Source organism: Prosopis cineraria, unplaced genomic scaffold, assembly GCF_029017545.1.
Source record: "Prosopis cineraria cultivar Desert tree isolate PC_DT_omini unplaced genomic scaffold, ASM2901754v1 PC360, whole genome shotgun sequence".
NCBI classification, from domain to species: Eukaryota; Viridiplantae; Streptophyta; class Magnoliopsida; order Fabales; family Fabaceae; genus Prosopis; species Prosopis cineraria.
The window spans coordinates 14,658-41,843 of NW_026555687.1; the positions used below are offsets into that span (position 1 = coordinate 14,658).

Genomic DNA, 27,186 nt, shown 5'->3' on the forward strand with positions numbered 1-27,186 from the left:
TGAAATACAAAAATGTTGAAATCTGATTACTTATTCATAAAAATCAATTACAGCACGCATATGATCTGTGTTTCGAACTTTCGACTGTTCCAGGTTATTAGTAGTTCATTGGACCAAAAAAGAAAAAGAGTTATTAGTAATTAGAAACAAGGATTGTTCTATTTGAAATTTGCTACCTGAAATGTATTCGTTCCCTTCTGGCAAAAAAAATAAAAAAATAAAAATTATTCGTTCACTAATATCGTTTAACTTGACCAAGGCCTCTCACCGATACGTTTCTAATGACCTCGAATTCTGGGATACAATGAGGGAGGATATGAGACGGGAAACAACTAGGAAATGAGCCATCATCGTCTCTGTATGCTTTCATTTAAGAACAGACAAGAACCAAAATTCCGCAGGTCTATCACAGAAACCTACATTCAACTGACATGAATGAATGGGAATGGAAACCCGAGAATGTTGAGATTGATAATTTCATGAATTCATAGCGTTTGGTTGGCACTCATTAATGTAAACAGGATTACAAGATGTAAATAACATTTCTTAAATGACTGCAATGGGATTATATAGTAAGACCCAATGAAAGGGGATGCGGCCTCTTGTAATGGGTTTTAAAAGACATTATTGCCCTTATAATTTTTTATTATGACTATATTATCTTTTTTTTTCAAATATATGAAGAATCACACAGAAAAAGAAACCCTATGTGCAAAATTTTTTGGAGAGAATCACGCTTGCCAAATTTGCTTGTGGGTGAGTGTTCTCTATTTAATACAATCTATCCTCGTGGTCAGTTTTTATTTTTTCTACTTCATATGTGCAAAATCTGCTTTATTTGATTTTCTCTACTTAATATGCTAATGTCGAATCTGAACAAAAGTTGCTTGCAAATCTTTATCTGATTTACTCTACACAATAGTTTGTTGCCATCAATTCCTACTGTACAGTAATATGCTTACAACAACTATAGCTATTCATCAAGTCATTCTTTATTCACTTCATATGGTTCTTCACGTCAGTTTGTTGCCATCAACTCTTTTGATCTACAAAAAAGTGGGTGCATATAATATTATAATATTATTATAATATTTTAGTTGGTGCTTTATACTATTGTGAAATTATTATAATATTGTAGTGGGTGTTTTATTTTGAATCATTATAAAATTGCAATGGATGCTATAAGCTTGTTTTGGTTGGGCACAATTATGAATGAAGACCGACAGCAATTCATACTTCATACAATGTTGGGCTGCTTTATGTGTAACACACCAGAATTTTTTTTTAAATAATTTAACTCAATCATAGTTGGGTTACAGTTACCCAACACATTTTTATATCAATAATTTCAATATAAAATATTTTATAATTGGCTTCAATTCACACACTATAGCATTTCAGATAAATTTTTACCTCCCACATGCCATTAGGCTAAATCACATTTGTCCATCCTTATACTCCCAACAAGTAAAATAAGCAATTTAATAAATTTTCAATACAAGCTAGTTATTTGGCATTATAATCATGCCATTATAACCAATTCAAAGTAAACCAAATATTAAAATTACAGTCATCCAAATTGTACCAAAAATAGAAATAGTTTGAAAGGCATGATTACATTTATATATTCATATAATTGACAATAAACAAAAAGCCCTAATATTGGCAATATAACACATTATAAATCATAAATTAAATACCTAAAAGAGACAGTGGATTTATACCACTAAGCCTCTGGGACTCCTCCACGTGTTACTCGTGGCTCTTCTCCTGAAAATTGTTAACCACATAATGAGACTCAAAAGTCCCAGTAACCAAAGCCAATTTATGATAGTGTATACAAACAGTTAAGTGTGTGCTTACTAAGTAAGAATTAAAAATAATATAATTCCAACAAATATAAGAAATATTATAATAAACACAAACAACCATCCTTATATCCCTCCATTAACCTCGAGCCGTAACCCTCACTCGGTGCTAAATTACCCGGCCAAAGGTAAATTAGCCCGAGCCCTTACAAGCCACCTATTGAGCTCCAATAGGGGCGTATCACGTGGCACATAAATACAATAATAATAACAAGTCTCCCAACACCTCTCATAATAATTAAACAAATTCATAATAATATTGCACAATTATAAAATATTACAAAATTCATAATTTTCTCAATAATCACCCAATTAACATGAAGTAACACTAATCACAAATTAAAAGCATGGTTACCTTGTGGCTTTTTCAATAAATTATTCCTTAAAATTTCTCTCTCACCACAATCTTCACCAGTAATACAATCTACAAATAATATATTATTTATAAATATTAGTTTCAATTTTTGAAACTAATAAAATAATTCTAATAATAGAATTAAAAATATAACATAATTTCTAATCTCAATCTTAATACAAATTTAGAGTTAATACTATTAAGTAAAATTTTTAACTCCTCTTTTAATTATCAATAAACATTAATAATCAAAAAAATTAGCTTCTAAACTAATTTCTATTATCAAAATTTTCTTTTTATTTCATAAATTCGTACCTAAAATACCCAAAAATTAAAAATTGAGTCTCTAGCTTAGAATCATAATCCTATAACCATAATAATTCATTTCTCATCCCAAATAATCATCTAAACCTCAATAAATCAACATATATTTTCAGATCTAGTTTAGAATTTGATCCATAAGCCACAGATTCAAAGATCATCAATAAATTTATACTCTAGAACATTTATTATACTACTGACAACCTCAAAAATCATATTTATTCAACATAAATTCATCCCTCTTTCAGATCTTAAATTTTTTACTACTACAAACTCAGAAACTAAAGAAGAAGGATGACTAAGAAAAAAATTTTAGAACACTTAGTCTTGAAAAGCTTAAAATCACACCCTAAATATCCTATTAAAAACTTTTACCTTAAAGCCCAGCACCGGTGAACTTGGCTCACAGATGTTCTCTCTGCCTCAGCTCACGCACGAAAGAAGGAATGAAGAAATGAAGGAACAGGTGAGTTTTTATAAAAATTCAGTGGGTCCCACACATTTTTTTTATTTCTTTTCTCTCTCTTCTTTCTTCTTTTTTTTTATTATTATTTTATTTTACTATTGAGGCGGCGCCGAAAGCATTCACGTTTTCTTCCTTCTTCTTCTCTTTTTTTTTGCATACCTTTTTCCTTTTTTATTATAATAATAATTTAATAATATTTTTTTATTATTTTATTTTTAATAAATTTTTTTTAATTTAGAATTATATCCTAAATTAGATTTAATAATTATTTTCTACTAATTTTCTTACCTCTAAATATTATTATTATTATTTTTTAAATTTCTATTAACCCAAATTAACTATTAAAATTTAAATTGGGATGTTACATTATGATTATGCATGTTATTTGTAAAATGCTTGTTGACATAATGTTTAGTGTGGCTATATATAGTACTAGATACATTCATGATCTGCCATACACCCTTGATGGTACATGGAAGTGATATAACTTATTTCAACCAAATTGCGATATATAGATGTACATTTTTTTGACTTTGTGGCATGTTAGAGACCATAGGTGGTCTAAAACCAAGTAGACATATGTTAATGGATGAACAAGTTGCAATCTTCTTGCATATACTTGCTCACCATATGAAAAATAGAGTTATTTAGTTTGAATTTAGGAGGTAAGGGGAAACCATAAGTCGATATTTCAATATAGCTGCAAAAGTAGTTGTTCACCTTCAATATAAGTTATTTAAGATACCAGAGCCAATCCTTAAAGATTCAACAGATGAGAGATGGAAGTGATTTAAGGTAAACATAAAACACATGTTTCCATAGTTTTAAAGTTAATTCTTTTTTATCAATGAACAAATAATCGTAGGGCTGCCTTAGTGCATTGGATGGAACTCACATAAGGGTTCAAGTGCCTGCACAAATGAAGGATAGGTATCGAAATAGAAAAGGAGACATAACTACCAATGTTCTTGGTGTGTGCTCTCCAAATAGTGAATTTATATTTGTTTTTCGGGCTGGGAAGGGTCTGCAATTGATAGTAGAGTCTTGAGAGATGCATTTAGTAGACCAAATGGCTTTAAAGTTCCTCAAGGTATGATTTTCAGCTTTGTATTTATATAATTTAATTTATTTTACGGGTTGTAATAGTGGTAACATGCTATTTGCAGGGAATTATTATCTAGTTGATATGGGGAATACAAATTATGAAGGCTTTCTTGCCCCATATAGAGAACAATGGTATCACTTAAGTGATTGGTGTGATGGAAGACATCCTGAATCTCCACAAGAGTGTTTTAATATGCGACATTCATTTGTTAGGAATGTCATTGAAAGGGCATTTGGGATCTTAAAGATGCGTTGGGCAATATTAAGGAGTCCTTCATATTATCCCATTCGAACTCAAAATCGATATATACTCTCTTGTTGCCTCTTGCATAATCTCATTATGCGAGACAATGTAGACGACCTTATTGAGGCTGAATTTGATGCAATTGACTTACTGAATCCCTAAATGGACATTAATCCCATCTCAACCATGGAACTATCAAATGCTTGGAGTGCTTTTCGGGAAAACATGGCTAATAAAATGTTTAATACATTTATAGCTCGTAGGACTAATAGATAAAGCCTTTGGCTAGTATGAATTGTTCAATGAAATGACTTTTAATGTTTTAGCTACTATGATTTTAGTTTATTTGTATTAGTATGTCTAGTACATTTGCATGATTTATATTTTATATATTAAAATCTTTTATGAGTTGGGATCTTTTAGACTCTTATTGCTCTTTTCTCACTTTTTATTACATAGAATGGAAACACAAGAAGATATTAGTAAGGGTAGCAAGCATGTTTGGACAGTTCAAGAAGACAGCATGCTTGTTGAATGCTTGGTCCAATTAAAAACCGATAAGAAGTTTGTTGCGGATACAGGATTTAGTGCGGGATATTTGAATAGGCTAGAGGAGATGCTAGAGGCAAAGGCTCTAGGTTATGGATTACTTGCTAACCCTCATATTGCTTCAAGGTTAAAAACATTTAAGAAGTCATGGCAAGTTGTATATAATATGGTGAATAATAAAAACACTTCTGGCTTTGGGTGGGATACTGAAAAGAAGTGTGTGACAACTGAAGATCATGTATGGGCTAAATATGTGAAGGTGATAGAGTCACTGTTATATAAAGTTAGATTTTATATGTTATATTATTATTTTTATTTTATTTTATTTAATATATGTATATATATATATATATATATGAACCATTTATTCTTCATTTTCAGGTTAAGAAGCAAGCTGGAAATTTTAGGAATAAATGCTTACCTCACTTTAAAGATCTAACGTATACATGGGGTAAGGATCGTGCAATTGGAATGACTACCTCGATACCTTCATCTCTTGCTGAAGATGATGAAGAGGATTATAGAATTGAATATGAGATCAATGTTGAACAAGGAATTAACACAAATACAAATGTTAATGCATCTGAGCAACAACCTGCGCAGTCAACTGAGGTCCAATCATCTACAAAATGAAAGCGAAGGAGTAGTCATGATATTATAGAGGTCCTTGCTGAAGCTATAAAGGATTCATCTTCTCATATAGACCACTCAATGATAAAATTCTTAGAGAATTTATGTAAGAAATTTGTTGAAATGTGAAAAGAGTCAAAAAAAGATTTGTCCTATTGATTTAGACAGAGTAGAGGAAATATATAAGCAACTTATGAGAGTACAAGGACACACATGGGGTGGGATAAACAAGGCTCATATGAAAATTACTGAGTCTCCATCATTAGTGGTTGCTTTCACACTAATTCTTGAAGACGAGATGACTGCTTGGGTGTGTAGCCTTCTTGAATAAATGTGTAGGACCTTTATATATTTAGCTCTATAGGACTTCTATATGGATTGCTTTGCAGGACCATGGGCTATGTAGAATACATACTACTCCATTTATATAAAGGTGTAGTAGTATGTATTTTAAGTCTTTCTTTTGTTAATATTTTGGAAATTGTAGATAGTGCCTCAATATCATTTTTTGTATTGTCGTAGAGTGAGCTTGTATTGCATTTGTCAATATTTAGGAGGTTATAGTTAATTAGTACCTCAACATTTCGTAAAGTCATATGTTGAATTTTTATGTCCTGCTTTTGATAATCTACTATTTGAAAATGTTTATATATTTTGCTATTAATGGTGTTCTTGTTCTGATTATATATATATATATATACAAGTAGGTAGATTTTATATTTTGATTATGTATTTTTTTTAATTTTAATATGTTATACTCTACCTCTTGGATGTGGCTGTTCAACTTTTCTGCATGATAACTCGATAGGAAACATTTTATTGCTACATGAAGAAGCTACACTAGTGCTCATGAATATCTTTATATTTAATAAATTTATGCTATTGGTAGGAAGCATTTTTATTGCTGCAAAATTGTGCCTGTTGGTAATTTGTTTCACACGCACACACAAGCATATGTTAATGTTTGGTTTAAATATTATAATTTAGTTTTAATATATTTAGATGGCATTATACACACACATTTAAAATAGCCTTACTATTGAAGAGGACGGGGACTAGAGTGGAAAAGAGCTGGAAAGTGTTTTGATTGATTTTAATATACAAGGGTATTTTTATCTTTTGATTCATTAATACAGCCTATTCCCATGTTTTTTGTAATTGAACCAAACATTTTTACCCTATTGCATCTCCTTTCCTTAAAAGCATACCAGACAAAATAGCAGTAATCATTATTACATTCCATTCCATTTCATTCCATTTCCATAGATTCTTCGAACCAAACGTGCCATGAAATCATTGCCTCTTCTGCACAACTATCCTCTCCCTCGTCCGTAAGACCATGAGCTAATCTACACGCACGACAAGATTTGATGTTATAATAATTACCATGGTTAATAAGAAGTAAATGTAGTCATGATTTAGTACCTCATGTTGAAATCTTCGAACTATGAAGTTGCTGGAAAATTTCCTCCATACGTTTTACTTGCTCATTGTTGACGACAAGAAGAAATTCCAGAATATTGAGCCCATAGACATGAAAGCCACTCGAGCTTGAAGTGGTATCACCCTGCTCAGATGCAGAGCAGATGGCCAATGAATGTTAGGTTAATATAAATAAACCAGGTTAAGATCGCTAAGTTGTAGTGACGTGGTAATGCTCAAGCAGACAGCAAAAACATGTAAATCAGTATATTCCCCATTACATTTTGCCAAACACAATCAATACTCAGAAGTAACCACAGAACAAAATCCTCCTCAAGCAATTTCAAGATTAGAATACCATCTTCCATTTTCATCCAATAAAATGTGCAGAATAGTTTTACAGCATAAAAATGCGGATGTAAAAAATAAGTATTAAATTTTTGCGGTTAATGAAAAAAAAAACAGAAAGATCTTGATGTTGGATTACCGACTGTAAGTCTGACTCACTTTACCAACCTGAACTCATGTCATAGTCATAAGTAAGATGGTATTGACAGTTGATACAGCATATCCGACTGGCATCTAAATGAATAGTGATGACATTAATTTTGAACTTCAATAATTACTAAAACGCTGATTAAGAGGCCAAACTTTAAACTAGAAAAGAAATTTTAAAATCACCCAGCAAATCTGAGGGCGTCAATATATATTTAATACCATAACTATTCAAGTCACAAATTTGACATGAATGGATTTATAATTACGACACGCAGCTTCCCCTAATCCAAGCAAGAATGTGTTATCAACAATCTTCAAGCCCAGACAATCTTTGATGAAGTGGTAGGTCCGAAAGTTTTAAGAAGTTAGACCAGCAGAAACGGTTTTAGAATCTTCATAATCATAAATAAGACTAACTTAAACTAACCCTCCAGACTAAACTTCTTACAATATGCAGACGTGTGATTTTTTTTTTTTTTTTGGGGGGGGGGAAATAGACAAGTAATTTAACTTGAAGCTTCATTTTTATAATGATATTCCAAACAACTCCTGACTCTCGAAGTTCAACAGCGCTCATTTTCCAGGTGAAACTAATTTTACCCAAAAAAAAAAATGAAACTAATTTATGCAAGCCTCCTGACTTTGGGAAATAAATAATTATGAAAGTTATGCATCAAACAGAATTTTCAACGCTAATCTATTATATAAGAAAATGTTCAAGTCACAAAACAATACCAGCATTGATCAGTAAGTCACTACTTTGTATTTTTAAGTGAACTTCAATACCTTCATGTTGGTGATAAAGTTTTAAAATAGATGTAGTCTCTCTATACCCCTTAATGATATCAGAAAATATTCCATCATTTACCCAGCACGGCTAAGAGATAGAAAAGGATTATAAAACAATAAAAGATTCAAAAGGAGAATATGTATATACGCACCAGAAATTTATCGCACTGACAGGGATCCAGAATCTAAATCCTACGTAGAAAAATAAAATCAAAAGGCATTAACACATAAGAAATATGCATCGCCAAATCATGATCATGAACAGCAGTTTCTACCATAAAGCAATGTGCGAAAGGCATCTTTTCTGTATTTTTCTGGAAGCTCTGAGAGTTTTCCCAGCCATAAATTGTTCCAAGCAAAAACAACAGCAATGACAGAAGGACCCAGAACAATCTGGTTTAGTAAAACCTGCCAAGAGAGGAAAACAGAGAAATGACTAGGTATTCTGAATGCAGTTCCTGTATGTATATCACATTCTGTGGCTGTAAAAAGTGTAAACTAAACATACCTTCAGCATTATATTCTTTACTGTTGGGTTAGGCAAAATGTGGTCAAGATACTTGTACCAGGCATAAGATCCAGGGCCATATAAAAGGAAACCGTAGGAAGTCATCCGCAAGGCACGTAGCCAATCATGGTCTAAGAGGTGGTTCCACAGTTCATCCTAACAGAAAGCTTTTGATCAAGAATAACATAACTTACAATAGCAAAGTAAATCTTAAGGGCCCTCATTTACCCTCAAAATGTCCAGATACATTATACGAGGCTTTTGACAAGATTTAACTGTTACGGTTGCATTTTATACATAATCCCACGATGCATTGATTGTTAATGTCCAAAACTTTTGGTAATCTGTACATGAACAATAGGTTGAAATGTCTTAAAACTAATCTAAAGTAGAATGATAACTTGAAGTGATAACGCCAAGTGTCAGGCCTTGTAGCATCAAGTTTCTCAACCATCTGTCGGACCAAATTCCACATCCAAGGAAAGGCTAGCGTTCAAAGTCAATGTCAGGTCGAGGAAAGGCCAATATGAATTTACATGACTATATTCTATTGCATAATCGCAGTGTTTCTAGACAACGCTCACGTATATTGGTGCCATTATATTTAACCAGTTCAATATTATCAAGGGGAAAAAATCCCTGCAAGTCCATCATCTCAATCAAATAAAAAAGTAGTGTAGATTTATATGTTCTTTCTTATCTCAATCCAGAGTAAGCAGTTCAAAAGTCGACAATGGAAATGTTACTAAAGCACCACCAAATTCCAAATACCCTGCCCAAAGACGAAGAGAAGCAAGTAACACTGTAGGATTAGTTTCATGTAAAGCCCAAATTTATCAACTTCTCAAACAACTTATTTTTAATTACCAGACCTAACTTTATTCCAATTAGTCATGGTGTCCATGAGCTGAACGTTCCCATAGTCTTCTTATGAATGAATAATTAATTGGAAGTCGACAAGTGCAATCTTCATTGCATTATGAATGAATAATTAATTGGAAGTTGACAAATAAAATCTTTATTGCAATAAAACCAAACATTGAAATAAATTTCCACTGACCTGTTTGGACCCACCAGAATCCAGAACAGAGTTCTTGATAGCCTCTGCTTTCCTCCAACGCTGTGTTAGCTGAGCGATTGTATCGCCGGTGAGGGCAAGGGAGCTGGCGGCCACGGCCTGCTTGAGGGGGAAGCGAAAACCGGAGCTACCCGCGGACTCGGCCGAACCATAGGATTCGGATTTGGAATCAAAGCGTCGTTGCCGTCGAGGGCGATTTAAATTGGGCTTCCCAGGCGAAGGATTCCAGTTCCAGAACCCGCCATGTCCACTGCCTATGGCGTCCATTTCTGGTGGAAAAGAAAATGTTGAATCGGACATCGGAGAGCGTGTTTCTAGTTAGTGCGCTGGAGAATCAAACCGCGTTTTTCTTGTTTTGGAAAAATAGCAACTAAGGGCCTCAATAATAAATTAATATCAATTAACGACTAATTAATTTTAAAATTATACTGCAATTCCTTAATCATAGGCTGATGTTAATTTTTAAAATCAAAAGTCTAAACTGCCCCTCTAATTAAAAAATAAAAGAAAAAAAGAATTCTGCTATCACTAGTTATTGAATTGCTGTTGTCGATGAGGTTGCTAAAGCCCTTACTGCTGGTGGAGTCATTGGTGGCCAATCATCGGAACTCCAATGTCAATGACACTTTTATTTAAAAAATAATTGGTTTAATTGGTCAAGGGAAGATTTAATCTCATGACCCTTAGCTACCTAAACCACCAAACCTTTTAATTATATATACAATATATATATATATATATATATATAAGTAGTAAACCAATCTTCTATAACCACTTTCATGTCATAACAAAACAATGTGTTATTAATTTTTGAATAAAATTTATTATTTCATAAATGTTACTTGTTAATATGATATGAACAATCACAAATTGCGAGCTTTAAATCTTTATGCATTTTACTTGTTAAAAGTTTGAATATATTGTTATTAGTCATAAATAGGTTGTTATTAAAATTTGAACGGATACTTGTTAATAAATGACCGACACGTACAATTAAACTCATTCTATTAATTTTTCTAACTTGTTAAAACTAGAATAGAGTATTGTTAAGTTCAAATGAACTGTTATAAAAATCTAAATGTACACTTATTGATGAATGATTAACACATACAATTAAGTTCATCTTCTCTATTTTCCTAACTTGTTAAAGATCAAATGGATTGTTGTTAATTTAGAATGAATTATTATCAAAATGTAAATAGGTACTTGTAGTTGATGATTAAAAGCACAAGTTTAATGAATTGTTACTTTTCTAGAATGTTAAATTCTGAATGAATTATTATAAATTTAAAATAAATTATTGTTAAAACTTGAATGGATACTTATTGATGAAAGATTAATATATAGAAAAACTAATTGTTTGATCACACAGGTTTTACTTAGGTCCAAGGCATTGATTTTCATGGCACTTTCACACCTGTTGTAAAGCTGGTTATGGTGTGGACTCTACTTGCTATTGCTGCTAAACGTGATTGGGTTGTTCACTGTCTTGATGTCAATAATGCGTTCTTGCATGGTGATCTTGATGAAGATATTTAGATGCTGATTCCTCAAGGGTTCTATCGTGAGGGGGAGACAAGATTATGCAAGTTAAAGAAATCCTTATATGGGTTGCGACAAGCATCTTGAAATTGGCATCAAAAGTTTCAAATTGGATTCAAGAATAGCAGGGCAAGCCATTCTTTATTTACATACAATAACTCAATATATTATGTGGCTTGCCTTGTATATGTGGATGATGTTCTTTTCCAGGTGATGACTTGCAAAAGATACAAGAAATGAAGGAGCATTTGGATAAAAGATTTAGTCTAAAGGACTTGGGAAAATTGAAGTATTTTATCGAGATTGAAGTTGTGCAATCATCACGTTGCATATATTGAAGGAGGAAAAATGGAGCATTGACATCCAAGTGGTTTCCCAATAAAGCAGCTTTGCAAGTTACAGGGTAAATGATGATGTCGCGTTGGCGGATGCTACACGGTACAAGCAAATACTAGGTCAACTTCAATATTTAACAATCACTCGCCTAGACATTGCATGTGCTGTGAACCTCTTGAGCCAACTTGCGGCTTCCCCAGAACATGTACATATGGTTGCTGCTGAGATAATATTGCATTATCTCAAGTGCACACCAGGACAAGGAATTGTGCTCGCGTCAAAGGGATCATTAGAACTTGAAGCCTAGTACAATGTGGACTGGGCAAGATGTTCGGCAACATGAAGATCATGTACTAGGTATCTCATCAAAGTTGGTGGGGGCACCAGTGTCATGGAGGTCAAAGGAGCAAAGCGTGGTGTCAAGATCATCAGTGGAAGCGAAATATTGACCAATTAATGGCTCAACGGTCAATGAAATAATATGGATGAGATGGCTTGTGCGAGAATTAAAAGCACCAAAAAACAAGGCAACACCATTGTATCGTGACAATCGATCGGTGCTACATATAATAATGAATCTTGTTTTCCAAGAGCGAATCAAGCATGTTAAGATGGATTGTTATTTTGTAAAAGAAAGAGTGCAATCAGAGGAAGTTGAACCTAGAAAGGTATGGATGAAGAACCAGTTAGCAAATATATTTATGAAGGCACGTGGGAAGGATAGATTAAAATTTCCAATAAGCAAGTTGGGTGTTGTGAATCTACATGCTTCAACTTATGGGGGAGTGCTGGAATTAATTAGGATTTGATTGTAATCTTGTGAATGTAAATATTCCTTAGGCGAGATTCAGGGCGTTACGTTGGTCAAGATAAATCAATATTAATTGTATTCAGTAGAATGACATGATGATGGGAATCATGATTGTCACGAGCTGTATATATTTTTATTTATAGTATTACAGAATTTGACTTTTGCCCCCAAATAATCTTAGGGCTGTGCAAAAAAAACTTCAAACCCGGTCTGTTTGGTCCGACCCGGTGTGACCCGGTCCAACCCGGTCTTGAAAAATTCAACCCGAACAAAAGACTGGACTGAACGGGTCAGACTGCACATACGGGTCAGACCAGACTAGAGACTGCTCTTTCGGACCAATCAGTCCGGCCCGGTCCAGGTTATTTTTTTAATATTAAATATTAAATAATTATATTATTTACAAAAAAAAAAAGATCTTACTTAGTTGAACCCAGTAACAGTACCCTCACACCTCACGTGCATGCTTCAGACTCGGTCTCTGAACTCTGAAGTCTGATAGCCTCATTTGTCATTTCTCCATTTCTCCATATCGCATGAAAATATGATTATAGGGTAATTTAGACAAAAATAAAATACAAGAGACAAAAAAAATGAAAATCTTACATTTATAATTAACACAAATCTCTAACTAGCTCTTTGACACTTGCAAGAATAAAAAAAACAGTAGTAATATTTATAGGTATTGAATAGTATGACACTTTTTTTGTACTTCATATAATACGCGAGAAAGATGATTATTTATACTCTAAAAAACTGAAAGAAACATAATTAATCTCATAACAAGGATCATGTGCAATTAAACAGTGCTTGCTTTGAAACTCAAACGGTAGTAAGCTTATGATATTGATACAAGTGAATAGGAAAGGGGATATGAGGACCTTTTTTTTTTTGAAGAGAGTTGGATTCAAGAAACTGGACTGGTCCAGTAACCCGGTGGACCAAGTCCAACCCGGTCCAGGTCCCGGGTCCAACAAGACTAGACCAGTCTTTGGACTGAAAATTTTAACCCGGTCTCCATTCAGACTAGACTTCGGGTTGACATCCAACCCGGTCCAGTCCGGTATTTGTGCAGCCCTAAATAATCTCACGCTGTTATAGCATATTGATTGATGTGATATGGCTGGATTTTATAAGTTTAAAATTTAAAATTTTATGTATCTTAAAATATAATGAAAAATTTTTCTTGAATAATATATAAAATAGAAGCAATGATTTTCTACGGGTCCAATTAGAAATTTTTGACAGGAGAAATAGAGCCATTTATAAAACTAAGAAAAGGTTGCATCGGTAGAATTTCAAATGTTAACGCGTTTGTCAGTGGGAAATTTGTGCCTTTATGGTACTCGGAGGTTTGAGACAAATAATAATAATTAAAAAAATTCATGTTTATGTCTACCCTGACTCAAACTTCTTCTCTCTCCACTAAATTATGAAAAGTATTTTGACGTATAGTTATTTTCTGCAAAACACTCGTTCCCTTCGTTTCATCATGCATATTTTATCTTTAAAGATTATCACAGATTAGGGATGACGGTAATAAATATGTAAAAGTATGGCAAATTTGCCTCAGATTAATGGTTCCAAAAACATAACAATTTATAAAAAAAATAGTAAATTACTCTTAAGTTTGATTTCATGCCACTCATTAAATTTTTGTAAAAAAAAAAAAACAATAACAGGTGGAGTATATGATAAAAATGAAACAAGTGAAGAAAAATGTGTTAAGAAAAGGCAAGAGAGAGAGTAAAAACTCAGGAGTAAGATAGACATGCAATGAAAGACACAAATAAAGGACTCATGAAAACTGGCAACACGCACGGAGATGAAGAAAGAGAAGTTGAAATTTTTGACCAAAAATAGGGAGAAGGTAGTGAGTTATGCGACACCACTCATATAAAGAGTAATGTGTATATTTAGGAGCGAGGAGGAGGAGACGGTCACGACATATTATATGCACACAGAGAGAGAGAGAGTATAAGAAATGGTAGAAGATGAAAATTGAAGGGAAAGAAAAAAGAAAGGAAGAGATGGGAATAATGGGGGTGGTGATATGGGGGATGCTGATAATAGGAGCAGTGGCAAGTGATGGTAATATAGGGAACGGGGCTCTTGGTGCCGACAGAGGCGTAGGATGCGGACCCAGATCTCCATCACAGTGCCAGAAGCCTGTTGCCAATCCTTACACCCGTGGCTGTTCTCCCGCCACCCACTGCCGTCCCGGGGATCAACCCCCTCCCCCCTAATCTTCTCAAATTTTTACTCATTCATTTTTATGATTTCTTTTAACTATTTTTTTTTTCATTTCATTTTTTATTTTTTAAAACATTATAACATCTTTTCCTTCTTCTTTAAACACGCAAGCTTCATAAAATTTACCCAATCTTCAAATCCATTTTTATCCACTTTTTTACTTCTTGTTACATAAATCGCTATGGTTCCGTATCATGGCAATGTACATATCTAATTTAATTTCCCCATTCAAGGCCGCCTGTACAGCTGTTTACTAATTAAGTTTTTTCCTTTGAATGAAAAAGGCAAGCACCAGGCTTGGAGAGAGTTTCCAAAGTAGTTAACACCTTAGCTCAGCTATATTAAGCCTACCCTCGTTTATTGACTCCATTCGCTTTATTTATTTATTTATTTATTTTTATTATTTTAGCACCACTGTTGATTAACTTGTTATATCATGATAAACATAACATGATAATACATTTCTATACGTTTGTCTCTTGCAAAGTTATCAACTCTTTTTTTGTATTGTTCTATCATCATTGCGTAACAATTTGTAAACCCAAAAAAAAAAAAATTAATAACATTTCATGCACGAGTAAAATATATTACATCAATTAAAAAGAGTTGAAAGTCATCATACCCTCCCTTCACTTTCCGAAAATGGAAATGTACCATTCCTTTTAACGAATGAGGGATAGTAAAACATCATGCAATTCACTAACGAAGAGATTTATTATTAACAAATTAATTAATGTTTACAAAATTTTAATGACATGATCAGATTAACGTATAAACTTTTATGCGTTGCTGTCTTTTACAAAAATTATTAACCTTTTCTTAATATTGTTCTATCATCACATCACATTTAGTGCAGTAGAATACATAAACATCCCCCCATTTTCCTATAACTACAAAAATTCTTACACTCAGGTTGACTTTTTATTTTAATACAAAGCTCCGGAAAAAACCGTGCAGAGAGGCTAATATTAGGTTCACTCAGGTTGACTTTCAATCATGGTTAAATTTTAAAATATTGCCTCACATATTCAAAAATACTTTAAAAATTAAAAACTTTAACACTGTTAATCTATGCGTCAAGAAAAATCACACTGGAAGTTTGAGCATACATTGCATTACAATAATATCTATATTTAGTAGCGAGGACAGAGTCAGAGCTTGGGAGGAGGAGCAGGAAACGAAGGGTAGCCACATGCAAATGGCGCGCGACATATTTGGCGGTAAATATTTGGAGATGCATGCATGAGGCTTATTATAGGTAATACAAGAAATAGAAGAATGTGAAGGATACAAAAAGGGAGATTTTGAAAGAGGATTTGAGCGAGTGAGTAAAGAGATTGGAGAAGAAAAGAAGATGGGAAAGTGGAGGGGGATGATGGTAGTGTTGATATGTGGGTTAGTGATAATGGGAACAAAAATGGGAGGGGTAGAAGGAGGTCGTAGTATAAGTTACGGCGCAATAAGTCGCGACAACGGCATGGGATGCGGACCCACATCGCCCGCACCGTGCCACGACCAGCCCGTCAATCCTTACAACCGAGGCTGCAATCCCGCTAATGGCTGCCGCACCGGTATTCCCTGATCCACCCCGCATCATATCTGGCCCACTTTTTCTCCTTCTCTCAAATTTAATTTTTATTTCATAAGTTGCTATTTTAATAACACATGTTATCCTTTGACATGTCTCCTTATTTTGGCAGTGTAAATGCGTCCCTGTATATATAATAATATATTTATTCCCTTTCTGACCGTGCTTCTAAAAAAAAAAATTATTCGCTTTCTTTCTTTTTGCTTATCATTTTTCTTCTTTGTCTCTCCTTCTCTTATTCTATCTTAATTTTATTTTGTACAATTTTGTTTGAAATACAATCCGATGTTGCTAAATGTAAAACACTTCTTTTAATAAAAATTCATCATGTCAAGAAAAAATTAACCCATTTCATTATACACCCAACATTTGTTTTATATTAATATTGTTATATCATCACTGCATGACAATTTTTAAAACAAAAAAAAAAATATATCACATTTTATGTAAGAATAAAATGCATTGTCACCCCCTTCATTTTCCTAAAATGGAAATGTACCATTCCTTTTACAGTTTTACTATAGAAGGAATAGTAGAACATAATCCCATAATTCACGTACAAAAGAAAAGACTCACCACCATTACTAACAAATTAATTTTAACGAAATTTTGATGCATTACCAACCCACGTTAAGGACTCGAGGGCTTTCAGCGATTGAACCATTTGAATGAAACGGAAACAGAAACGGGAAATTGTTGGCCAAAAAATAATAGCGGGAAATATTTTCTTTTTTTCTTTTTTTATAAAGTGGGAAATATTTTCTGACCCTAAACAAAGTGGGTAACATTTTAAAATTTAATTAAATCCTCATCAAGAAATTATTGGATGTAGTAATCTCATGGCATCAGTTGTCATATCTGTATTCTATGAGATACAATAATTCCAGGTCGCGTAGAATATTTATAATTTGCGCAAAACAAAAAAATCACATGTAATGACTAATGAGCCCATGTAAGTCGTTTTTTTATCTTTCTATTTCTAAGTCGGGTTTTCATTTTTTTTTACATGAGAGAATATTAACATTAATGAAAATTGATAATTATTGAATAATTCAATCCCAACCAAATAAAATTAGATTAAAAAAGGTAAAATTAGAAATAATTATTTAAGTAAAATAAGAGGTAGAGAAACAAATCAAAATCGATCAAGAAAATACACCAATTAAGTAACAAATAAATAATATAATATAAATAAGTCCTCTAAATTTGTAGAAAGATAGTCAAGTCCTAATTCCTCCAGACTTTGTCGCAGTGATCTTATGAATGTGAAAAGAGCACAGCATCCCAACTCTAAACATGTTCAATTGTAAATTATTATATTTTAGATGTAATTTACAATATTTTTGTTGTAAATATCATTTTCATGGGATTAAGTTGTGTATTTACAACAGCTCCTCATAAATTTACAATTGAAATATTATAATTTTTATATATAAATTTGTAATTTAGAGCTCAACGTGTCTAAAAGTGGAGCGGTATAGCTTTTTTACAGTCATGACAAATTACAATTAGGTCTCTATTAATTTGATTGTATTTTTTTTTTATAAATTTGTGATATTTATCTGTAGGACGAATCCTTTATTTAGGATTTATGCATAACTTGTTCTTTGAAAAATGAAACGATTCTATAAAAAAAAAAAAAGTCCTAAATCACGCAGGAGAGAGAAGTTGAATTGCAAGATATTTTTTTCTAGTTCAAAATATAAGTAGATTTAAAAAAAATTGCATATCAATAAAGTCTTTACTCTCATAAAAATATATATTATTTTTTTACCCCTAATCCCAACTATCAAGGCACTCTATGATGAGTGAGAGATAGATTTACATAAATATTTATGTTAATCAGTACAAGGGGTAAAAAGAAATTTTTTTTTTCTTCATATGCTGGGTTGCTTATATTTTGAAACAAGATTAGCTTTGAGGAAATACTTATATTTTAGATCAGAGGGAGTATTCTTTTCGTCTTATGTATAAATCACTTCACACATATATTTACCAAAACCAAAAAAAAAATCTTAATTTCATTATTAATTTTATCTAAAAATTTTAATAATTTATTAACTTTGTCCTCATTAAATATAAATATTTTAGCAACTTATATTTTCTTTCTCCATAACTCTATAAGATCAAATGAGGAAATTTATTATAAAAATTTAATAATGTGACATATAAATATGAAAAAAAAACTTACCTTTCTGCTTTATAAATAATACAAGAGGGAGTACAACTTTGCAGGAACACATGCATTGAAAGACAAAAATAAGGTGAAAACAAGGTGCACGCATATGAAAAAGCTCCCGACATGGACGTCAAGAAAAATCACTTGAAGTTTGAGTTATTTATAATTTTTTTCTGAAATCAATAAAAAATTAAAATAGATTAACACTGCCATGAAATTGAATAAACTTTGAAGTTCGCTACTAATTAAGAAAGAAAGAGTAAAAAGTTGAAGAAATTAAAATTTGAATAATTTACATGAATATTTAACGGAGATAAAAACGAGAAACGGATGATAAAATATGAATGTGACTTGCAGTGGAAGGAGGGGTAAAGTGATAATGAATGGGACACCATTGATATAAAGAGGAATATCTTGATTTAGGATGGAGGAGAAGCAGATAAATGAGAGACGGAGAGAGGGAAGGAAATTAAAGGAAGAAACAAAGAAAGAGATGGGAAAGTGGAGAGGAATAATGGGAGCGGTGAAAGGTCATGGGTCATGGTAACATTTTCTCACACTCATTGCGTTTAACTCATATATACATAACATGCCATGTTCCCTATCTTGTGCCAATGTACTATTCTCTTTCATTAATGCCAATCTCTAAACTTGTCTAATTTTTCCCTTCATTCCTTTGTTTTTTTTTCTTTATCATTTTCCTACTCTCTCTTCCTCTCTTGCTTACCTTGCATATATTCATTACATCTTTCCAATCGAAAAAAAAAGATAATTAATAAATTAAAGGAAAAATTGTCCAAAAAAACCTCACCACATATTTATTTGCTAAGAAGGAATTGAGTTAGATTCTGAAATTGGGTCCTTTGTTGGCATTAATTTTTAAGAACTAAATGACATAAATGCCCTTGTAGTAAAAAAAAGAAAAAAAATAGAGCAACATGATTTGTTATCGATATTTTATACAAGATCTTTTGCTATCAGTAATTTCATCTCAACACTTAATACAAGGTCATTTGGTGTCAATATATCAAATAAGATTCTTCAATGGTAATTTATTAATCTTGAAAGCATGTTGGAAGCATATATTCAAATGCCACTTTTACTTATTCAAATAAATGAAATAAAAATTGTATTTTCTTAAAAGATGATTGCATGTCATGAAACAGAAAAGTCACATATGATTGAAGATACTTATATATAGTCCTAAAACATGACACCAAATATAAATTTTTAAGATATCTAAAATGATTATTCGAATAAATAAAAAAAATTACATTTTCAAGATATTTAAAATGAACATAATGTGGCTTAAAACTTGAGGTTTGAATATTTGCACCAATATTGTGTTCAAAATATCACAAATGTATATTTTGAAATTTTTTCCCTTTTTTCATGAAAGAACCAAATAATATTCTAAAAATGCAAATGGTTATTCTTGAAAATTTGCTCATTTTTCATGAAAATACATATAAATATTCTGAAAATGTAAATTAACATTATGACAATTTTCTTGTTTTTCATGAAAACACTAATGAATATTCTAAAAACATAAATGATTATTTTAAAAATTTACTTATTTTTCATGAAAATACCCATGAATATTCAAAAAGTTTTACACTTTCAACATTATTAGTGCAGATATTTCCAATCTCTTGCTCCTCTTGTTGTGCAATAAGGCCTTTTTTTTTTTTGCAATTCCAATTGTGTTTTTAGTACCAAATTAAAGCTTCCAACTCCAATTTAAAGCATAAAGAAAAATAAATGAACACTAACAACTTCATTTATTATTAAACAATAATATGTTCTTACATTTCTTGAAAATATAATAATCACCTCAAAACAAGATAATATATGATACACATAATCATAGGAAAAATGATTCATCCATAGGAGATAAAACTTGGAAAAAAAATCATCTATACAATCTTCACAAAATATCATCTATACAATCTTTGAGAATATAATTCAATGAAATTCTTTTTAGAACCTTATTTCAATTCCTTAAAATGTCCTCCTCCTCTCTTTTCCACCGAAGTTGCAACTCCTATGCATAGCCTTTAATGTAGGAAATGTAGAAATCACTCCAAGTGATCCTTCAAACATCCCAACATCAAAAAATCTTGTACTTGCAAGTTTCTTGCCCCTAGTGTCCATTTTGCCAATACAACATAAGCATCCTTTACAAGACCAATCTTTCTTCTGCATTGCAACAACTCTTCCAACACAGGATCAATCTTTCTAATAACCATGACAATTTCAAATTTACAATTTCAAGGTTTCCTTCAAGATTTGCTAGAGATAGCATTTTCTTCTGCATTGCAGCATCATTACAGGGGCTATATGCATCATAAAAATCATGCATATGCTGCTCTCTCCTTATAGTCAAGAGCAAACTGTATTCCTGATCATTTCAAAAAAGCAAGATGAAAGACGAGTCATGCTAAAATAATTTAAGATGAGGACAGCACATGGAAAGGAGATAAATTAACAATTGAGACAAAACAATTGACAAGCATTCCAAGTTCATCAGCTACAATGCCGATTCAAGTTACTTCTTTCCTGAAGCCAACCAATACAAAATAATTGAAAGAGAACATGATCATTTTTCATAGTCAAACATACACAGCAAATAAGCAACTTTCTAGTTAACATTGTTTGACCTAAGCTGGCCAATAATCAACATCATTCCAAAATTATGATTATTGATATCCGCATTCCATATAAATCTTAAAGTCTAAACATGCATAAAACTCTGTTGATCTTCTTGTTCACAAGCTCAAAACTTTTGAAGACTGATTAACATGAAAAAAATCGAAATTCAAGCTTTTCATTTTCCTCTTTACTTCCTAGGTTGAAAAAGTCCTGCTCAATTATCAAAGTATGATCAATACTCCACAGTCCATGCTAATTACTAGACCCAGCCATACATAGAGTAGCTCCGGAGTACACTCCACTGTAAAATTATGCACACAACGAATTCAATCAAAATTTGAGAAATATAATTACAATATAATGAATTGGATGACCTCCTAAGTTCAGCAGCGTTAACTAATAACCCATACCAATTTAAATGCCCGGTTGATGCCTACACAACTATAGGATATCCAGATTTCCAAGATTGGGACTTGGGAGAGGGAGAAGGATTACCTGACCAGGTGAAGATAGAGAAGAACCATGAGCACAAAGCCACGAAGTGAAGATAGAGAAGGATGAATCGAGTAGAGAAGACTGCAGAGTGGAAGCCACAAGTCCTCAACTGGCAAGGATGATGAAGGATGATGATTGAAGTAGCGAGGATTTTAAGGTTTAAAAGAATTTAGAGTAGACGGTGCACGATTGAGATAAGTGTTGGAGATAGGTGGCTGAGAGTCACCAGTCATCGACCTCACTTCACTCACAATCACCACTATTGTTGTTGGAATCATGATTGGCCAGAATGCTGCGAAAAATCGATCATAGGGATGGGTTGAAGGGGACAAAGAGGGAGAGAATTCGGTGAAGCTTAGTCCGTTTAATGCCACCGTAGGACTTTAATCCTTCTCTAATTCTCAGGTTCCTCACCACAAATAAATTTGTGGTCTGGTATTTTAGGGCTATTTTTCCTAAATTAAACCTCAACAAAGTGAAAGACATGCATGACAGTTAAAACGTTGAAAAAATAAGTTAAAAATATCACTAGATAAACATTTATGCTAGGAAATCACGTTTTAATATTTTAAAAAAAAAATTAGCGAGTCAATGTCGACATATGAATGGTGATGTAAATTAACCCACTAAAAACCTATCTTAAAATTAAACCAAGAAAATACAGTCTAGCTTGGCATAGAAAAACCTGGAGGATCAAGGATGCAAGGGAGGAGATTTGCATGGTCGGTACCAGGTCATGGACAACGAGAAGGGTGGCCAGAATTCACAGGGTATAATAATATGGGAGCAAAGGGTGATCGGATTTGAAATTACACAAAAGTCCACTCTTGAAACTCAAAACCAACCTTCACTAGCTTTTGAAAAATTGGAATCCTGCTTTTTTTTTTTATTGTTCAATGGACTTTTGAAAAATAGCATTTGAAAGCCAAACAACTTTTTAATAATATGAAAGTTAATCCTGAAACGACTTTTGAGGTGCTGGAAGTGGCATCCACGAGTTGAGATGATCATGATAAACAAATTTGGATTGCAAGAAAACTGATGTTTTACAACTTTAATTTAACTATATATATTTAAAGTATATAAGTCTCGATAAAACCAAAATACATTCGATTAATAACACAAAAGCACAAAAAAATAAACTCGATCACAAAAGAAATCCAAACATCACTCATCCATTGAAAATAAAGGTTACAATTGACGCCTTCTTAAAATAAGCAAAGAACCCTTAATTAACTAGACTTCTATCCTATATTAGACTGTTGAAGACCTAACTAAAAATTAAGTCAAGAAAACCCTGATTGAAACCTTACTAGCGTACTTGATTAAACTGATAGTTATTAGACACTTAATTAAAACGTCAAATAAAAAGACAATTTTGTCCCGTGACTTTATTAAAAAAAAATTGTATTACAAAATTTATAGACAAGCTAGAAGACTAATTAGGATTTCTAATTAAATAAATTGAAAGATCAGCCCATTAAACCTTAAAACAGATTAAAAAAACAATTGGACCGTAATTAAACTAAGAGATCGAGGGCACGCAACAGTACTGGCTTTTATGGTTGAATTGAGCTGAATATTAACGCTTCTTGGCCTCTTGCATGACCACCTTCCGTGCATGGTCTTCAAATTGAACAACTAAACTCATCGCGGACCTCCACTGGTCATCATACCTCCAACTTATATATCCACCTTCGTTTGTCATTTAAAACTTGAATGTGTGTATCCCCACTTATCATGCAAATGCCATAAGGGGATGTCACATGTGGTTAAGATTGCCCTGTAAGATATTGTATATGGATTGCCATGGGTAAAATATTATCTTAAATTCCATTATGGCCAGATGGATTAAAATAGACGCTTGAAAATAGACGGGAGAGTTTCTGTAATGTAACTTTTGATTTTAAGAAAAAGTAAATCTTCTCATCAATAAAGATTAAATTAGAAGTCCTTCTTTGGCTAATCAAGGTCCTAACTTTTTGTTCAAAATCTCAGACCGTTTAGCCATGCAAGTCCAAAGGTTATGTTTAGGAGGGAGGACCGGGTCAGAATGGAGGAGGAGAGATGGGGACGGACACCACAGGATTGAACTTGTTTTACGTTAGAATATGATTATATAAGGAAGGAAATCTGGAGGCAGGAAATTAGAGTGAAGAGATCATTGTAAGAAGAAGGGGAAGAAGAAGGGGATGGCGTCAAGGGAAATGATGGGAGCGATGATATGTGTGGTGGTGATAATGGGAGTGCTGATGAGCGGGGCTGAGGGAAATTACATCAATTATGGGGCGGTGACTCGGGACACAGCAACGGGATGCGGACCCAGATCGCGCTCACAATGCAACTTGCCTCTTGCTAATCCTTACAACCGAGGCTGCGAATCTGCTGAAGGCTGCCGCACCGGCAACTGATCTATATATGAATATATATATATATATATATATATCATGTCTCATATTTTTTTGTGTACAGGGAAAGAGAGTTATTAGGCGAATTATATACATTCATAAACCATATAGTCTTCATATATATCTTGGCATTCTCAATATGCAATATTCCCATGAAATTATTTCAATTCACGGTCAACTACTGTAAAGTTATTCCATTTATAAGATTATTCATCTCTGCATTTATTTTTATCATTTTCCTACTGATCTCTCTTCATCACTGTCCTCTTAATCTCCAGCATTTAGAATCGGAGTGAGTATTAATTTACAAATACTACTCCCAAATAATTAACTCACCTGATGTTTTTTTTTTAAATGTATGTCGATCAATGAATAATGTTGGCTACTTTGACCCAAGAAAATAATAATAATAATGTTGACTGCGGCCTATGTACAGATAAGAAATTTGATAATGCAGGCGGGAAAAAACAAAAAAGACTTTTGATAATGAATCTCATTGCAACTTGATAATCTCTAAAATTTCATATTATTTGAGCATATTTTTTTAGTTTCTAATATATTTTGACACAATTATATATATTTTTTGTACATTTATTTTTAATTCAATGCTTTTTAGTTAATTTTTTGTTATTTTGATTTAAAGTTTGATTAGATGCATTTTTGGACTTTTATTGATGCTTTTTGAAAGCTTTTGAATGGAGAAATCAAGTAAAAAAAATGATAAGTTTCATTAACTGAAAGAACAAAACAAAGTTGTTCCAAAGTCATAGTAGCAAAATTAAGCATTTTATTTGTCTAATAAAATTAGGATTTTGGATTGTATATGATCCATTCTCAATATTGGCTGACATTTTGGACTTCTTGAAAAAATTTTAAAGTTTTGAGTGCATCAAGGCATGGATTTTGGTGGAGGTTGAACTTGGGTTTAAAAATTAGAAGAGATTTTGGCTTCATATCTTGATTCTTCTTCCTCGCTCTCCTTCCTTTCTTTTTGTTCAATGTTCATGCTAATATATTTGTATTTTCTCATAGGTTTTATAAATATTTGTAGCTAAATCCTTAATTTTAAGATTATTTTAAACCTTTTATATGGATTAAATACTCATTCTCCCTTTGTATTTGCGATTAGCGATGTGATTATGTTAATTTTACTCCATACTTAATGCTTATAATTAATTGGCCATCAACTAAATTGTTAGGTTCACTTGATTAATGCTCAATAGAGTTAGGTTAAGTGTAGAACTTGGGTTAAATTGTATGAAAATTTAAAATTTGTAAGTTAAAAGGATAGTTTTGTTAATAAGATAAGGATACATTCATTAACCTCACAAAATCACATAGGATTTGCATGAAAAATTGAAGTTTAATTAGTTAATTAAGATATTAAATGATTAATTAAACTCAACACCTACTTGGAGATTTGAGAGAACACTTGTGGGTAACATCATTAAGAGCAAAATATATTAGGGGTGGATTGAGTGTTCTTGAAGTATAAATGAAAAAAATAATAATTCTAGACCTAATTACTTTTAAAAGGTCTTGAATTAATTTCTTTTATATATTTTCATACTTTTTTACACATTTAATTTATCTTTTAAAAATCAATCGTGTTTTAAATTCGCTCAACTAAATTAAATTTACAATACCTTTTGTTTAACTATATTTTTAATTCAAATCTTTATAAGAATAATACTTTACTTATTTTATATTATTTATCACGGCTCATGCACTTACGGAGCACAACACGACTATATAATTAGTGCAAAAAATTCGTTAATTGATAATATGAAAGTATTTCTAAAAATAATTTTAAAATCACAAGACTTATCCTATTCTAAGATTCAACTCACATAAAATATTTTAATATTAAAAAATAATTAATCCTTTTAAGATTAACACTTTCTTTTCTTTATTTGTGCAAAATTGAATAATTTAAAATGCAAAAAATGATGTTGGGAACTCAAAAACAAGAAGAACACCTTAACAAATATTATTTACTCAAGTCTCTTGAAACATATGAAAAAACAAATACAACTTAATATTCTCTGAAAAAGATCATAAAGAAACTAATATTGCTTTCTACTCCATCCAACAAATTCTAAATGACTTCAAACTCTAACGTATAACTAATCTCCTGAGGAAGAGAAGTGAAAGATTTAAAACTAGATGGAAACCCCTAAAGCAGGTTAGGTCTGACTCAACATCAACAGTGCAACTAATATCAATAGGGCTGGTGTTTGCAAAGGCCTCATACACGACAATCAAGGGAATTGGATTAAGGGCTTTTCCAAATATCCCGAATATCATCCAAGCATAATTGCCAAAATCTTAGGTATCTTGAAAAGAATCAAGCTTTGTTGTAATGCTAAACTTACCATAATTCATATATATTCTGACTCTTTAAAAGCTCTGTTACTCATCTAACATAATTTCTGCAAGAATCACTCCCTTCTTGAGATCATTAACAAAATTAGAAATTTTTTTATGAGAGATTAAATTATCACGTTTGATTATCTATTTAGAAAAGCGAATAGGTGTGCCTTTCCTTACTCATCAGGCACTTAAAGATAATTTTAATATTGTTATTTACAATGACCCATTTTAGAATGTAGAAACCTAATGATTTTTAATATGACGTGACTTTTTATTTTTTGCACAATTTTTTTGTGACCCTGTATTTTTAAAAAATAGATTATTTTAGTATAAAAAATAATATCCCTGACGAATAAGAATATTAGCTTTTTTTATTGTTCAATAATCCTTACTACACTGTGTGAAATCACCGAAGTGGACTGTAACTACTAACAATCTCCAATTCTCAAAGACTCTAAAGTCATAACTCTTGTTCTTCTTCTGGAAAATTAATTTGGAGCTGTTAATAGTTTCGAGTATAAACTTCACGAGTTCACACCGTTTTTTGCTTGGGAGGCCTTCCAACTTCCAGTTCCAAGTTCCTAGTACCAGGCCAGGCATCAAACATTACCTTGACCTGGGGATAAGCCCAAAACAAATCACGTAGAGTACTCTGAAACAGCGGACTTCCTGCAAATAGATGGCGCCGTCCTCTAATATCTGTCAGCAATCCTTAAT

At 32.2% G+C, this 27,186-nt stretch overlaps 3 protein-coding genes across 3 annotated transcripts; 2 read left to right on the plus strand and 1 right to left on the minus strand.

Annotated features, from left to right (window-relative positions):
* The first annotated feature begins 4,818 nt into the window (after positions 1-4,818).
* LOC129296589 (L10-interacting MYB domain-containing protein-like) lies at positions 4,819-5,540 on the plus strand. Its single transcript, XM_054935173.1, has 2 exons — positions 4,819-5,166; positions 5,289-5,540. Exons 1-2 carry the CDS (start codon positions 4,819-4,821, stop codon positions 5,538-5,540), a joined length of 600 nt encoding a protein of 199 aa, XP_054791148.1.
* A 1,053-nt stretch (positions 5,541-6,593) lies between these two features.
* Positions 6,594-10,166, minus strand: LOC129296591 (protein sym-1-like). The gene is made up of 6 exons (XM_054935175.1): positions 9,815-10,166; positions 8,755-8,910; positions 8,522-8,654; positions 8,399-8,438; positions 6,963-7,104; positions 6,594-6,886 (listed from the first exon to the last, which is right to left on the minus strand). Exons 1-5 carry the CDS (start codon positions 10,130-10,132, stop codon positions 7,017-7,019), a joined length of 735 nt encoding a protein of 244 aa, XP_054791150.1. The 5' UTR covers positions 10,133-10,166; the 3' UTR covers positions 6,594-6,886; positions 6,963-7,016.
* A 1,100-nt stretch (positions 10,167-11,266) lies between these two features.
* LOC129296590 (uncharacterized) lies at positions 11,267-12,017 on the plus strand. Its single transcript, XM_054935174.1, has 3 exons — positions 11,267-11,348; positions 11,585-11,663; positions 11,762-12,017. The coding sequence occupies exons 1-3, from the start codon at positions 11,267-11,269 to the stop codon at positions 12,015-12,017; spliced, it is 417 nt and encodes a 138-aa protein (XP_054791149.1).
* The last annotated feature ends 15,169 nt before the right edge of the window (positions 12,018-27,186 follow it).